At 40.0% G+C, this 15214-nt stretch overlaps 1 protein-coding gene across 2 annotated transcripts in view; it reads right to left on the bottom strand.

Moving 5' to 3' along the window:
• The window catches only part of STXBP4 (syntaxin binding protein 4), a 67693-nt gene that overhangs the window by 4528 nt on the left and 47951 nt on the right, over positions 1–15214 (bottom strand). For both annotated transcript variants that reach the window (XM_054083439.1, XM_009563925.2), the window contains one exon: positions 14322–14379. In XM_054083439.1, the coding sequence (XP_053939414.1) occupies positions 14322–14379 (58 nt within the window). The remainder of the gene's footprint in view (positions 1–14321; positions 14380–15214) is intronic.

Here is a 15214-nt window from a genome sequence, read left to right as displayed (position 1 = left end):
TGGGAAAGGAAATAGCTTCTTTTCACTTAAAAAAAAAAATCTTGCTAATAAATTCACAGTTTTTAGTCAAGTCAGTGTAAAGATGAATTTTGTATAATAAGTTCATTAAAAGAACTGGCTGAAAAATATTACATGTATGATATAGACTATGAAAGAGCTCTTCTCACAACTTCTAACATCGAGTGTACCTAAAGCTCATGCCTTTCAGGTGCACTGGTTTAATTAAATGAAGTTCAATGATGGAACTACTCTAGATTTACCTTTTAAGTGAAAACTGACATTGTCCTTCTGTCTTTAAGAACGCTCTCTTGAATATCTGGTTACAGAAATCGATATCTTAGAGTAGGAACATGAGTCAATGTTCCATTACACGGAGTTATGGGTATGAAGATCACTTGTCCAGTCAACACCATCGTGCTATGATCTTACCTTGTGTTCACACCTTTCATTTGAGTATACTGAACTCAGAATATATTGGATATTATGAGGGCAACAATACTGTTCACCAAGAGGTAACTGTGATGCTAACATAAATCACATCTTGAGCTGCATTGACTAGACTAACCTCTCTCTGAACTGGTCATCTGTGAATTTAGCCACTACTTCAGCTGAAACAACACCTGAGTGAGGGCCGAGCAAGAAAAACAGAATGTGGAAGAGAAAGACCATATCCTCAGTTCTTATCCTGGGAAAAACACCAAAACCCAAAGCTCCATTTAAGAGCAATGAATAAGTGCTTTTTTTTTTTTGGTCAGAGCCACACTGGATGACCTCTGTTCATGAGGATATTACAAACACAGGTATCCCATCACCGGAGCTGCAGAGACCGACTTCACAGCAGTTAAAACGGAAGCATAACCGAACACCACGAGCTACAGAAAATACAGCAGATACCAGGCATTCACAAGTACAGTAATTGCTTCATTCTAAGGATGTGGATGTACCATTTCCCCAGGGAATAAGAGCACCTTTTCCACAGTTCCCAATGTTTGCCTTTAGAAAGTCAGACAATAGCCAACATGAAGAATACAAAGAGAGTCCTTGTATGATGTTTTATGAGAGATTTGTGAATAAAAATCCGTTCTAGGAGGAAAATAGTCTAATCAAGAACACCATTCCCACTATTCCACAACGCAGGGAAATATACATATTCGTATTTATATAATGAATATATTTATATTTGTAAACATACTATGGAAAATGTCTTTGCTGAATTTTTCTGCAAATTTTTTTCTACAGTCAGAACATGCCATAGTTGGGGTTTTTTTTTCAATTAAAAAATTAGGCTTTATGGTTTAAGGCTGAAGAGATCCCTTTAAATTAACATCCCAGCATGTGATTCATTTATCTGCACAGTGACACAGAACTCCTTCCAATACCTCCGGAATCACGGGAGCTGAATGAATGGGATTCCATCCATTCCAGCTCTGCCAATGCAAGATTTATTGCTGGCAGAACTATTTTGTTTATATTGCCTGCTTTGATCAACCCATTTCTCAGCAATCCATCACTGAATTTAAATAAGAAAAAAAAAATATTAACTGTTACTTTTTCCCACTTGATTTCCTTGTGTGGCCTTCACCTGCTGTGTCCCTAAATCCAGAGCTCTGTTTTCTCCTGAGTGTGCAGATCAGCCCTGTGAAATGGGAGAACCTTCACAACAGTGGAAGAGTTACGTGGAAAAGCATTCGCAGGTCTTTGATGTAACCAATTAAAAAATTCTTTGTTGAGTGTTTATCCTTCAGAAGCTTTACCTCCTACTTACTTTAGGACCAGGAGGCAGATGACAGCATGCCCGTCTTTCTGCTCCCTGCTGGAAGGACTCAAATATTCTCATACAAATAAATGCAGAAATTCTCCTGACCTTTAATAGTGCAGAACTGTGGCGTTGCAAGCAAGAGTACAATTTTCTATATTCAATAGCATAACATTGTTTGATCACCGGTAAAAAAGAAAAGAACGAGTTCTCATCCATTTTCAAAATATAAAGGGCCAAATTTTGCTCTAAAGCCAATCTGCTTCCGATTTGAACTCGGTTCTTTTGAACTTGAACTAGACTTAATCCCACGAATGCTTCTAGTAGGACAGTTTGTTTTAAACCCTTTGTCAAAATCCTTACTAGAAGAACTCTTATAAATAACCATGAAGGGCAGATACGACATCTCACATTGTAGCCAGAGCCACACAGATGATTTAGGTACAGAGCAAATGTATAAAACCCCTCCCCCCACACCCGCTATTTATTTTTAGCTCTCCAAAAGTGCTGTGGCTAAAGAGCTTTGACATAATCAGTCCGAAGAGATAATCCCAGATTTACTGGTTTGCAGAACATTCTTGTATTAGAAATACATCCTCTCCGATTTGTGCGTTAGGGCCAGCAATAAAAGTGAGAGGGAATTCGAAATTACATCTGGGTTTTCCTTAATTGATGAAACTGGTTTGAATATTAAAGGCATTTTTGGAAAGCCAGCGTTACCAATTCGAAATGTAAAACTGTTTTCCATTTGCAAATATTCTTGTTCAAAAGATTAATTTCGCATTTTCAGAGCAATTAACAATATATAAAGATTTTTAGGTTTTCAAACAAGTCATCGCGATTGGAGGGCAGCCAAATTTATTGTTAGAAAACAGAAAAATCCGATCTGGAATTATGTCAGGAGCTTATTCAGTGTTTTTAACGTTAGTAAGTGGCAGGAAAAAAATTTAGAGCTTGGAAAGACAAAACGTTGAGAACACAAGGATTTTTTTGGCAAAGAAATGATAGTGAATTATCTAAAATACCATTATAATTACCCTCCTTGTGGCTCTTCCATCTTTCATGGAAAATGATTTCTTTTAAAATGAGAACATCAGACAATCTTTTAAGAAAAGAACAATTCCAAGAAAAAAAAAAAAAAAACTAATGGAGGAACCGTCTGTGCCTTTGTTAGATTTTGAGCATTATCAAGACGTGCTTTCCATCTTAAACTGTTTTCTCCAACTACGGCCAAACTGGTTTTGAACTAAGGGAATGCAGATTTAGACTGGATATAAGGAAGAAATTGTTTACACTGAGGGAGGTGAAATACTGGCCCAGGTGGGCGCCCAGTCCCTTGAAACATTCCAGGTCAGGTTGGATGTGGCTCTGAGCAACCTGATCTGGTTAAAGACGTCCCTGCTCCCACAGAGGGGTTGGACTGGATGACCTGAAAAGGTCCCTTCCAACCCAAAGCGTTCTATGCTTCTATGAAGGGTTGTGCAGACAAGACAACTGCTGTAGCTCACCATGCAGGATGATGAGCTATAGAGCACTCATGCGGTATTCTTTGAAGTCGTTTTTTTCCCCCCTTTTGACACAGGATGACATTCACAACACCTGGCTTAGTTTTTTCCAGCGCACCAGGTTTACTCAGCTTTAAAAGGAACAACCTTGTGCAGGGTCCATTTGTATGAGATCTGCTTGGGAGACAAGATGCAGCCTTCAACAATTAATCAGCCAAACTCTAATAATGACCATTATTCCTTAGGGAACAAATAGATTTGAGCTGTATCTAAACCTGGAAAGACAAATTCTGGCCTGACATGAACCCTGTGCTGCTCTACCAAACTGAGCAGTACTGAAGATGACGAAAATGAAAGCAGAACTCTGCTCCAATGAAATAATACAAACCCCAAGGTAGCTATTTTTCCTCCCTAAATGAACAAACCCAACGACTTAAATCCACCTAATCCACAGTTGTAAGTTCTCAAAACCTTTAGCCTCTCTTATCCTACATCTTGATTTCCTAAACTCTACCGGCGGTTGAAAATGCACCGATGCTCGGTTAAAGGGTACTGGTGCTTGATGGAGCTTTTGCTGAGCTGAGCACAATCCCCAGTTTTCGCAGAGCCATTGTCGCAGTGCAGCACTGCCGACAACTGCAGGGCTGAGACACAGGAGCTGCACATTCTGAAAGCTTTAACCATTAGTACTTTCACCGTCGTTAGAGAAATAATCATTAGAAAAATGCAGCAAGAGCGCTACTAGATGTAGCTGCAAGGGTTGGAAGGTGATGTGCTCTGTACTACCCAGAAATATACTCATACTGTGTTCTTCTAGTTTTTAGCCTTACACACGTATCCTAGTGGGAAGTTCTGGAGTTACTAGGAAAGGAGGAGATGCCATCTGCTAGATGACTGGCTCTAGGAGGGAGACTGCGTTCCTTTGTGACACATGAGCACGCAGCCCCAAGCAGTGGTGGTTTGGAGGCTAATGAGGGCCAGAGCAACAGGAAAATAAAGAACAATGCCACTGAATGAAGATTCTGAAACTCAATCCTTCATCTAGAGGTTATATCATCTTCCCCGTTCGCTGTCGCACAGAATCTGTGGGGCTCTTTGCTGGACTCCATACAGATTTGCAAAATCTGTTTTAATTACTGCCTTTGTCTTTTGTCGTTGGGCCTTCCTGTTTCTGTTCCCCTTGCGCTTCGAACAGGCTTTTGCTTTGCTTTTTTCTCTTTCAAATCCACTGTCCTAAATCTCGTACCTTTGAGAAGGCACCCGGCACTTTCATCTCTATTTTACTCGTCCTTCTCTAACTTGCTAATGCAGGTCTCTTGGGCCACCATCAACGTTTCTTACGCACCTTCTGAAACACTACAGAAGAAAACATACCATCAAAAACAGTTCCTGCACAAAAAAGGAGTAGCCCTTGTTTCCATCAGGCACTTTAGAGATCATGTCATGGTAGGGTGAGACAGAATTACCCTTCCCCATGCCAGCAGGTGGCAATGGATCATCTAAGGGAGGAGCAGGGAGCTGCAGCTCCTGAGGGTGGACCCCAGGATCATGGTAATTGCAGAGCAGCCCCCTCCCACGATTGTGGAGTTCAGATAAATACCAGACAGCAAAGGTGTGGTACAAAGGAGGGTGTAAATGCTGGAAATGTGTTAATTCTGGTGCGCTCAGATCTTTACCTGAGTGTTTCTACATCGCTTTACAATCCACACGAGTAGATTGAACAGGACGCCTGGTTACTGGTGCTGACACCTTTTATAAATGCATTCCTAATTTTATGTAGGATTGCATGATTTTTGGGAGCAGCGCTATTTCTCAGCTTTTAGCAGCTCGTGCTGTTAACACTTTGCTGTTGTCCCTTATGATTTAAACTCGTTGTTAATGTTTCTTCATCGCCAATGTTGACCATGCAATAAGCTGTCAGAGCTAGCACACACTTGCAAACCCATGATATCCGCTGTGTTTGGGATCTCCTTTGACAATCGCAGTGGTTGGAAAGCAGATGTGAAATGCCATAAGAGGACACCAAGCCAAGCAACTGAAAACTCTTGCTATTTTGAAGAGCAAACGCAGGGAGGATCTGCAAGGAATAACTTATTCTTAACTGCAACTAAAGCATTTTACTTTTGTGGATAAGCAATTAGAAACAAAACAACTGGTTGAAGTTGACGCAAGTATAATCCAACAATCCTAAGAGCATCTAGGGAAGATGGTTTCCAGACCTGGAACTCATAGGCAGTTTGGGAAGGGGTTTTGTATTGCATTTATCAAAACCAGATTATCTGAAATTAAACTTTCTGGTTTTAATTTCCCCTTTTTGTTAAAATGGGTTTAAGACTGGAAGCTCTTTCAAGGCAGCATTTCAAAAGGAACGTACAGCCTATAATAGTAGCTCAGAAGAAGATGGGTGATCCTGGAAGATGGCAGTGACCTTAACTTTTATTGTCTGTAACAGATTGAGAGCATTCGTCACCTCATGGAACTATGGCCTAAGGCAACATAAACGCTTCTTGTATTTCCCTCGGGGATTGCAGATCTTGCTTGAGTATTAATTAAAGACTGAGGGATATAAAGTGAAACCCCAGAAGAGAGTCCTGCTATTTATTCCTTGATTAAACTGATTAAATCCTTATCTACTAAGACAAATCCATGTGCAATTTCAGAAGGCAGTTACCACCAGGAAGATTTATAAAGCCAGAGAGCATGCTATGTCATTAAAAATTGTGACCAATATACAAATGGCCCAATATAAACTAAAACCAGAAATAAAAGTAGGATCTGAGCCAAGGCTGAATAAGCCCAAAGGTTTGAAAGACAGGATATGCAAACTTCTCAGTTTTCAAGCACTACCTGAAATCTCCCTCACCCCAATATTAGACAACCGCCATTGCTCTAAAAATGCTGGTTTATATACGCGATTACTCATCATCATGTGTCTCTAAGTGAACATCATAAAAAGTCCGGTGTGGTTTATTTGCAAACACATCAGGACACAAAGATCAGCAGTGTTAGCTTTGAGAAGAATTGTGCAACAGGTTTGCTCACCTCCTATCAGTCTGTCTTATCAGCCCAGGCCCGATCCCTTGATAAGATAGATGCTGCAGACCCAGGCCAAGACCATATCAGTTTTTTTTCCACCACAGCCTGGAGCATGCTCAAGGTTTGTGTTTAAACTACACGTGTACTAAAACTAAAGCCTCAGTGATGGCTTAGGCCCATGTTTCAGATGAAACCCATACTGAAACAGCTTCACAAGGTTGTGTTGCTCTGCTTGATGGCTCTCCCAAACCCCAGGAAGACTGCAGGAGAGCCGACAGTGCACAGCCATGCATACGGCTTATTCTACAGGAGCCGAATCCTGCCCAAACAAAGGAAAATTCAACAGTCTGGATATTCACATTTCCAGTTCTGCTCGTAGAAGTAAACCAGATAGGTAAGAGTTAAAGCTTTGACCGCTTTGACCACATCAGTGTGAATTACCCAGCAGAGGTACCTGAGGGCAACGCATGGATTGCAATGGGGTTTGCAGGTCTAGAGCAAAAAGCTTCATCTATTTTCTCACAGGAGAAACTTTAACAGCTACCTTTTACAATAGGCCAGGACCTGCGCAATGCTGGGCAGCTTTGGGACAAGCTGAAAGAATGTTTCTCCATTTTGGTTCTTGATATTAAAAAACAAGCAGCCTCTCAGGAGAAAAGATTGCCCAACCAAAAGCAGCTTAAGGTCTTAACATTCTTGTACTACAAGCTTATGTTATCACAAAATCCAGTGCCAAGTTTCCTAGTTTCACATCAGAGGTTGTTTTCCTTACAGTCATGCAAACTTATTTCAGAGAAAATCAGAGAAACTGAATTCCTTAAAACTCCAGTATCTGGCAACGAATCATTCCTAAAGCTTAGAAAACAGTCTGAATTTTCATCCAGTCTCTCTGCAGGGCTCCAAGAATTTTTAGATAGCAAGAAGTCTTACACCAAATCATTGCTGCATCAATAAGAAGCCTTTCTTCATCCAATGGTGAATATGAACAAAGAACAAGCACAGTTCTGGACGAGAATTATTATTGCTGGATAGATCTATTCCTAGTGACCAACACAAGACACAGCAGAGGCACGTCCTGCAGATGGCAGGCATCGACGCTTGGTGAAAGTAAAAGTTCTCTGAGATATCACAAATTGGTTATCCAAAACTCAGAAAGAAAAATGTTAGTGTTACCCAAATTCACATGGTTATGTCTGAAAGCACTGGAGCTGATGCTGAGCTTCGGATTGTTATGCACTAAGAAGCAGTAATAACAGTTAGATGCATCTTTCTTTGAACTTAATGAAAACACAGCACACTCCGTGCCTCACCATACCCAGTCCTACTCACAAAACGTCAGAAGTTATTAAGATGGGAACACCTACAACGATCATCTTGATAAATGATAATTTCAGTGCAACTTGCCTACCTCTACACGGGGGGCTGGGAGCAGAGCTGGTATGGGATTCAGTCCAAGGGGATTTCGACTGCATGGTCAGGAGAGCAGATCACGTTTTTTCTTAGTTTGCTGCTCTGAACTCACTGTAACTTGAGAGGGGCACACAGACGTTTACTTCTAGATCAGTTCTACTATGATTTGAGCTTTATCGAACTTGATCTCTTCTAGGAAGGGCCACTCCAACCACAACGTGGATAACTAGATAACTGAACCTGCAGATAACTAGTATGTTGTAAGATACTAGTATTTATTGAAATGGAACAGCAGAGGCAAAGCTGAACACACCTCAGAACACTGGGGTTTGGGTTCCTACTTTATATTGCACAGCAGAAACGTGCAAAGCACACTGATCGAAGCTTTGTTTTTTTGATTTAGCATGTAAGTAAAAACAACGGTGATTTATTTTGCCTTTATGATGATACCTTTAGCTCTAGAGCTATAAAGCATCAATGTTTACACTACAGAAGTTCTTCGCCTCTCACGCATGCTTTGCTATTCTTAGTTCAGTCATAAAATCATAACTGGTTTCTGTGAAATTAATGATGGCTCCGTCCCAAGCAAGACCAAACAAACCAGAATATAATAAAATATGTAAGATTGATGAGTTGGCTTTCAATGTGGAAGCCTGTTTTTTTAGGTGATTTCAAAACTACCAGAACACATCATGTGTGGTTTTTATTATTCTGTATTTTACAAGCAGTGACTTTAGGCTCCTACTTAACAAGAACCCAATTCCAAGCTCAGTTAGACTGATATTCTACCAGAGGACCCTCATTACCTACTTTGTCACAGTGCTTCCACGGGAAACTTCTGATTTTTAGATAAACTGTTGAAAATTAACATGAAAACAAATATTACAGTTTCCCCTTTGGTACAATATAGAAAACATCACCGGTCCTAATACAGCTAAGGGAAAAGATGGCAAAATATTACAATATTTGGGAACTTTTACTTGGTTTTCAGGAGAATTTAAGATAAATGTTCTCGAGGAAAATAACAGTTAATGTGGAATACTGGAACTTAGTCCTATCATAAAGCTAGAAAAACAGTGTTTACAGGGGCAAATTTCACAGCTGGTCCTTACAAAGTGTATACATATGCAGGAAGTGGGCGGGAGTGGGAGGGAGAATAGCAAGGCCCTACCTAATTTTAGGTGCTGGTCTCATGATACAGAGCTGCCATATGTTAAAGGTGAACACAGTGGGAGGATGGAAGAGATTAACTGTAATGGGCTTTTGGTGGAAAAATTAGGGTCCCAGCTATGCTTTTATATACGGTTCCTGTGTGATACTAAACCACCAGTGTAAAACCATTAATTAATTAGCAGATATGAAACCTCCCTGGGAGCGCAGAATAATGCGTAGATTCTTTCTCCTATTTAAAAACTCAAACCCAGAAGTTAGCAATTCACAAAATCTGCTCAATGACAGAACACACTGTGTTTGCAGTGCTGCAGAGCTGTCACAGCCATGAGGACTGAGCAGACAACAAAAGTGAGAGTTAACGCTAATAGCGGTTCCAACGCCTGGGAAACTCATTCCGTGTTACACCTGTACTAACCCTTGGGAAAAACAGCCATGTGATTAGCTTTAAAAGTGAACCAGATGGCCTTTCTCTTTCCCTCCAAATCCATTTCCCATCCTAATGCTTCTCAGTTGGCTGGAAGTGCACACAAACACATTGGGTGGAGCTGATCCTTTATGAAGGCTCATTGGCCCCTCTGCGTTTCTGAGATTTGCAGATAAAACGTCTATTTGGGACAGGAATTTCTGTTAGAAAATCAGTAATTGAATTCCTTATAACAGAAGATGAGTCTTAATCATCTAATAAGTAACGCTAACTGATATCTAACTTTTTCAGCTTATTATGTGGGGTCTGTTCAACACAGCGGTCCTCCAAGGTCAGGACAGACACAGGAAAAATCAGAGAGGATCCAGTGGAAGGTCACCAAGATGACTAGAGGGTTGGAGAACATGGCATGTGAAGAAATGTTGAAGGAATTGGGTTTGTGCATCCCGGAGAAGAGAAAGCTCAGGAGGTGGGGAACGGGTGTTCAATCAAAGTCTTCCAATACCTAATTACAAAGAAAATAGAAGTGCTTCTAACAGAGATATATGACAAGAGACAGGAAGCAATGGGCACAAGTTGCGTCAGCAGAAATTCCATCTAGATTAAGCAAATATTCGCCACTGTGAGAGCAACTCAACATTGTACTAGGGTGCCCGGATAGGTGCTGGAACCTACCTCACTGGATATATTCAAGATGGTTTGACAGGGTCTGGATAACTTATTCTTCAACAGAAGGTTAAAGCAGGTGACCTCCAGACATCCCTTCCAATCTAGACTTTTCTACAATTTTATTCTATGATTTTGTAATTGCAAAGGACTTCTGAAACCCCACTAGGCTATGCTGAGTTGTCATGTGAAGCAAATGAGGTCAGAATCTCAACTCTTCTTAACCAAACTGCCCGATATAAACAGTGACAGAAATACCAAGTGTAAATTGGTGAGGAAACAGGCGCCAGTAATGTGTTTGTATTACACATTAATTGACGAAACTGGTGCTATGTAGGAATGATTGTATTGTTTGTCCTCTCCATTAAAGTACACCAGATTATCTCAAAACATATCTACTACCACATTCAACCTTTACTGTCCGGCAGGAGGAAAGCACAGCTGTCCTACCAATAATGCTCATCCCTACCTTTGAGTCTACTGGTGCAATTTTTTCCCTTCTGATAACTGTTCATTTATATTATATTAATAAGACATGTAGCTTGCTTTGTTTTTCCAGTGCCTCCCAAGATTTAACTCTGGGAGGCTTACATTACCATTCCATGGTAAACCTATACACATGACCTTAACGCCTAGTGCAGAATCACGCGAGTTTATGACCCATCAGGAGTCTAAAAGGGAGTTTTCTCACACTTGCCAGTACTTTGCGACTGTTCTTGGCAACCTGGTTGATTGAAAAGAATTTACTGAGAGACTGAAATGATTTCTTGAATAAAAGAAGTGGTTTCAAAAATTGGCTTAGGGTTTTGTATTCATGGACAAGACAGCTTTCCCTGGTGGGTGCGGAGAGCTGTTCAGCCCCTGAGGGATATAAGCCATGTAAATGTTTTATTCCTGTCACTTATTCACATAAGTGGGTTTCACTTCAGTGTGTAACACAAGCCAGCTGGTTTGCTTCTTTTAAAACCTGATTTCTCATGCACTTCGTATTGCTACACCCCCTTCAGAGATATTTATGGCAATCTCACAGTGAGCTCTCTCAAGCTTATGTGCTATTAAGATTCCAATCCGGGGTGTTTACTGCGTTCGATTTATAACATATAGATTTATGGACCCTGCTATTTGATGGCCTAATAAAGCACGTTGGAACTGAAGGCAACCACTAATTAAAATAGTATTTGATTGTGCTTGTAAAACTGCTGGGGATTTAACCAGAGCCACTGCAGCTTCTATGCAGCCTCACTGCGGAATAAGAAAAGCGGCGATTCACATGCAGTGAGATGAGTTATTGTGGCTACACGTTGGGAGATATAACATATTTTTCTATCTGTATACATGAAAGTGGACTAGTTTGAAATACTCTTATGTCCTTCGTGGCTTTGGTTGATCTAAACACCAAAGAATGAAAGGATTGCAGTTCACATCCAGAGAGAACAAGGAGGTTACAGCATTAGTACCTGGGCTGTAAAGCACCAACTATTCTGTTAATCCCCATTTAAACAATTAGATTAAATCTTACTGAAAAGGATCAGCTGGTCAGATGCACCTCAAGCTCAGTTCCTCCTAGAAAAGGATATTTTCAGTGTCGGGCAGAATTTTTACCTTGAAATCTCTCCCATTCAGTGTTAGAAACATGAGATTTATGCAACCCCTGCTCCTTGCTCTAAGTAGTTCATTTTCTCAGACTGACCTCACACACATGAGAAAGCATAGTACGAGGAAGGAGTTTTCAAGCAGGCAAAAAGCTTGGCTTACGCTCTGTAAAGGCATTTGGAAACAGTGATGAAAGCACAGTAAGGAAATATTTATAACAAATATTAATTACCATGACATCTTATTGCAATGCTTAGTTAATTCCATTCTAACAAACGGCATTAGGAGCTCTTAACACCACGTCAGTGTGGTGGCTCCATTCAGAAGAGCAGAAATTATATTAGACAGTGGTCATGAAGGGTGATTTCATACCCTTCTCTGCAATTCAAAAGGATTCCTTCTCCTTGCTTGACACAAAGATTGAAATTCAGAACCTTATCAGACAGATTACAGAAGGTCACAACGACGGCAAACGTGGGGCACAATAATTTGCAACACTAGGAGCACATTAAGAAGAGGGAAGAACATTCCTGAGTCATGAACAATCAAAGATCAAATATGCAAAAACTCCTGAAAAAGCATTTTCATGTGAACTGCTTAACTCAAACCAGCTGATGCTTTCTGCAGATTCTGCTTCCACTACCTACACTAGCTGAGCTTCTGCTGCTAATACACATCTTCCTGTCACATCTGCAATAGTTCAGCACCCGATGAAGAACTTCAAAGAATTTTTTATGCATATTCAGCAAATCTAGCTTTCTGCTGAGTCATCAAGACAAGTACTTATAAGAGAAGCACAGTAACAAAACCAGAAATAAAAATAGAAGGAAAATGCTCCAAGAATGGGAGATTTCTTCTGTTCTGCTGCTAAATTTTATTTGCTGCTATTGCCAGATAATACTATCTTCAAGCTGAGTTTCCAATTACGCAGGCATAAACCTGGAAGATTGCAAGTGTTTGACCCAGACCAGAATCCTGCATCCACCTTCACCTTCCTGCTGTCCTATAACGACTCCCTGTATCAACTGGTGGAGACAAGGGAACAGGGCTGTGTTTCAATAGTTCCCTTTGTAGTTATTTCCATAGCTATGAAATTTGCCTTTAATTCACTTTCATTTCCTAAGTTATTTTTTTACGATTGGTTTTGGTTTGAATCCCATGTAGTAACCTAGATCTGTCTGCAAAGAAAAGCCGCTCTTTGATAAGAGCTGGAATGCAGGATCAGATCAGGGCTGTTTGGAACCCTCTGCACAAAAATCATGTCTGCTTTGATCCATCTCGCTGGAGGCATCATGGGGAGAGACAGGGACAGCGGTGCAGGGTGTTTGGAGAAAAGGAAAAGGCAAACCTCCCTGCTTTTCTTGGCCAGCTGATACAGAAACGTCAATACTAGTTACATGGCTTTTACACAAGCTTGGGATAAAAGTAATATTTATCTCACTGCAAAGATTTATTTGCTGCCCTTCCTGTCCTTTAGGGGACTGTGGAAGTCCACCTGCAAACAGCATCTTCCTGGCACCTATAGGAATTAAACAATAAGCAAATTTCAGCAGCTAGAATAACTAGCTAGTAATTAGACAATGATTCATGAGCTATATGGAATGGAGGAGAATTATGTTTTCCACTAATTGTTTCAATCTCCCGGAAGCGTAAGAAAAAAAATATTATATGAATTAAATATATGAATATAATAATTATTATATGAATTACTTTTCACTATATTCTGGAAAAAAACAGCAGCACATTGTCCAAGATACTTCCAGAAGCCTCTGACAACACAAGCTACTTATTTTTCATGCATTTTCCCTCCAGATCAGAGAATACAACTGAAAACAAAGAATCTTTCCTATAGGCTACAACAAATGCTGTGTGTAGCAGGATAGAAATCGTGCTTTGGTTAAAAAAATACTATGATCTTTTCTTCATTTTTCTGTAAATAATGAATTTGCATTGCATTTCTTCTTTTAGATTTTCAGAAAAGCAATCATTAAGGAAACCTTATAGTTAAGGAAGACCAAAAAAAAAGCAAATAACAAGGGCCTAAGCTTAATGCTTTGTGGTTCATTCCCCCATATGACTACACCCTCAAATGAGGACTGCTTTTAGAGCTTTTGTAGAGGTTTTCTTTATGCTTTAGCCACTGAGCTACTGTAAGATCTTATCAATGTCACCTTCCCTCCAGTCTCTGGGGAGTTCTGAAAGATGAGTTTGTTTGCAATATCTTCTAAAAAAATCACAGCAGACCTTTTTCTGTAACTCTTTCTGTGGGGCTGCATACGAACTGCTCTCTTCAGATTTAGGTGAAACCAGAGCATTATCTTCTAAAAATCTAAAATAATTCTTCTACTTCCTCAAACTATAAGGACATTTCATAAAATAGATATTTACACATGTAAACAATTTAGGGGATGAGATATTCTTTCTCTTTTTCTCCCGGGTCCATTCTAGGGTCACACACGTAACTGGGGAAGTTCTCAGCATTGTAGAACAAGGTTTTCAAAGACACTTGCAGGACTGAGGGAGACGTTTCCCACTGAATGTCAGTTGGATTTGTGACTGAGCCCTCTAGGACCCTCAGGACAGTGAAGTCACAAAACCCAAAGAACAAGCGATGTTGCTAATAAAGAGGTGTGTACAGTAAAGGACAGCTTTTGTTATTTTACTCATTTTTTTCCCCATTAATTCTAGATTTAAAAACATGTTTAATTTTATGTGCTGTTGTTTCAACTCTGCCCCCTTTTCCCCTTGAACTACTCACTTGATGAAATACTTGATTCCATCTGCTGTGTAAGCTTCTTCCCATCCATAAGGCAGGCCTGCGACGAAACAAAGAAAGAAGTTGTCTCTCAAAGCTTAGGTGACACTAAGAACACATTTCAAAACTGCTGTAATTTCAAACCATGTCACGAAAAAAAATTATAAATGAATTCTTGCTATTTTAATAACAGATAATAACACAAGTGATACAGTTTAATAAATATTTGCTGTGCTACAAAGCTATAAACCATTCAATGAAACTTTTATTACTCGCATTTCCTCACTAGAAGCTGACATTCTGCTCAAATTACAGTGTAGTTTTGGCTGCCCCATCCCTGGAGGGGTTCCAGGCCAGGTTGGATGGGGCTTGGAGCCCCTGATCCAGGGGGAGGTGTCCCTGCCCATGACGGGGGGTAGAACTGGGTGGGCTTTGAGGTCCCTTCCAACCCAAACCATTCCATAATTCTATGAATTCTTGTTTAACTTATTATGTAATTTACACCTACGTGAAGTGACCAAAACCCCCTCTATGTCTACTCAGATCTGTTTTACTCTGTTTTTACAGCTATTACATACAGATGCCAGTAACTATATGAGGTTGAAGTCAGGGCAGAATGAAATCCTCTGCTTGATTTATCACCAGTTTCTGTCTTCATACATAGTTCTTTGGGAATTTAGACAAGACACTTAGAGGCAGAGTCAAAGAAAATATGGACAGATATTTGTATGTACACTTACCTATGCTTACATATCCTGACAAAGATTAATTTATTAAATCCATTGCTTAATTTTGTGATTTACACTAATGCCTCTGGGAGTTAAAGTATTTAATACTGCAATGTTTAGCATAAATAGAAATAAATAATGCTGAAACGGTGCCATTTGCACATGCAC

The sequence above is a fragment of the Cuculus canorus genome, chromosome 18 (genome assembly GCF_017976375.1).
Source record: "Cuculus canorus isolate bCucCan1 chromosome 18, bCucCan1.pri, whole genome shotgun sequence".
NCBI classification, from domain to species: Eukaryota; Metazoa; Chordata; class Aves; order Cuculiformes; family Cuculidae; genus Cuculus; species Cuculus canorus.
This window is presented reverse-complemented; position numbering and strand designations above follow the sequence as displayed.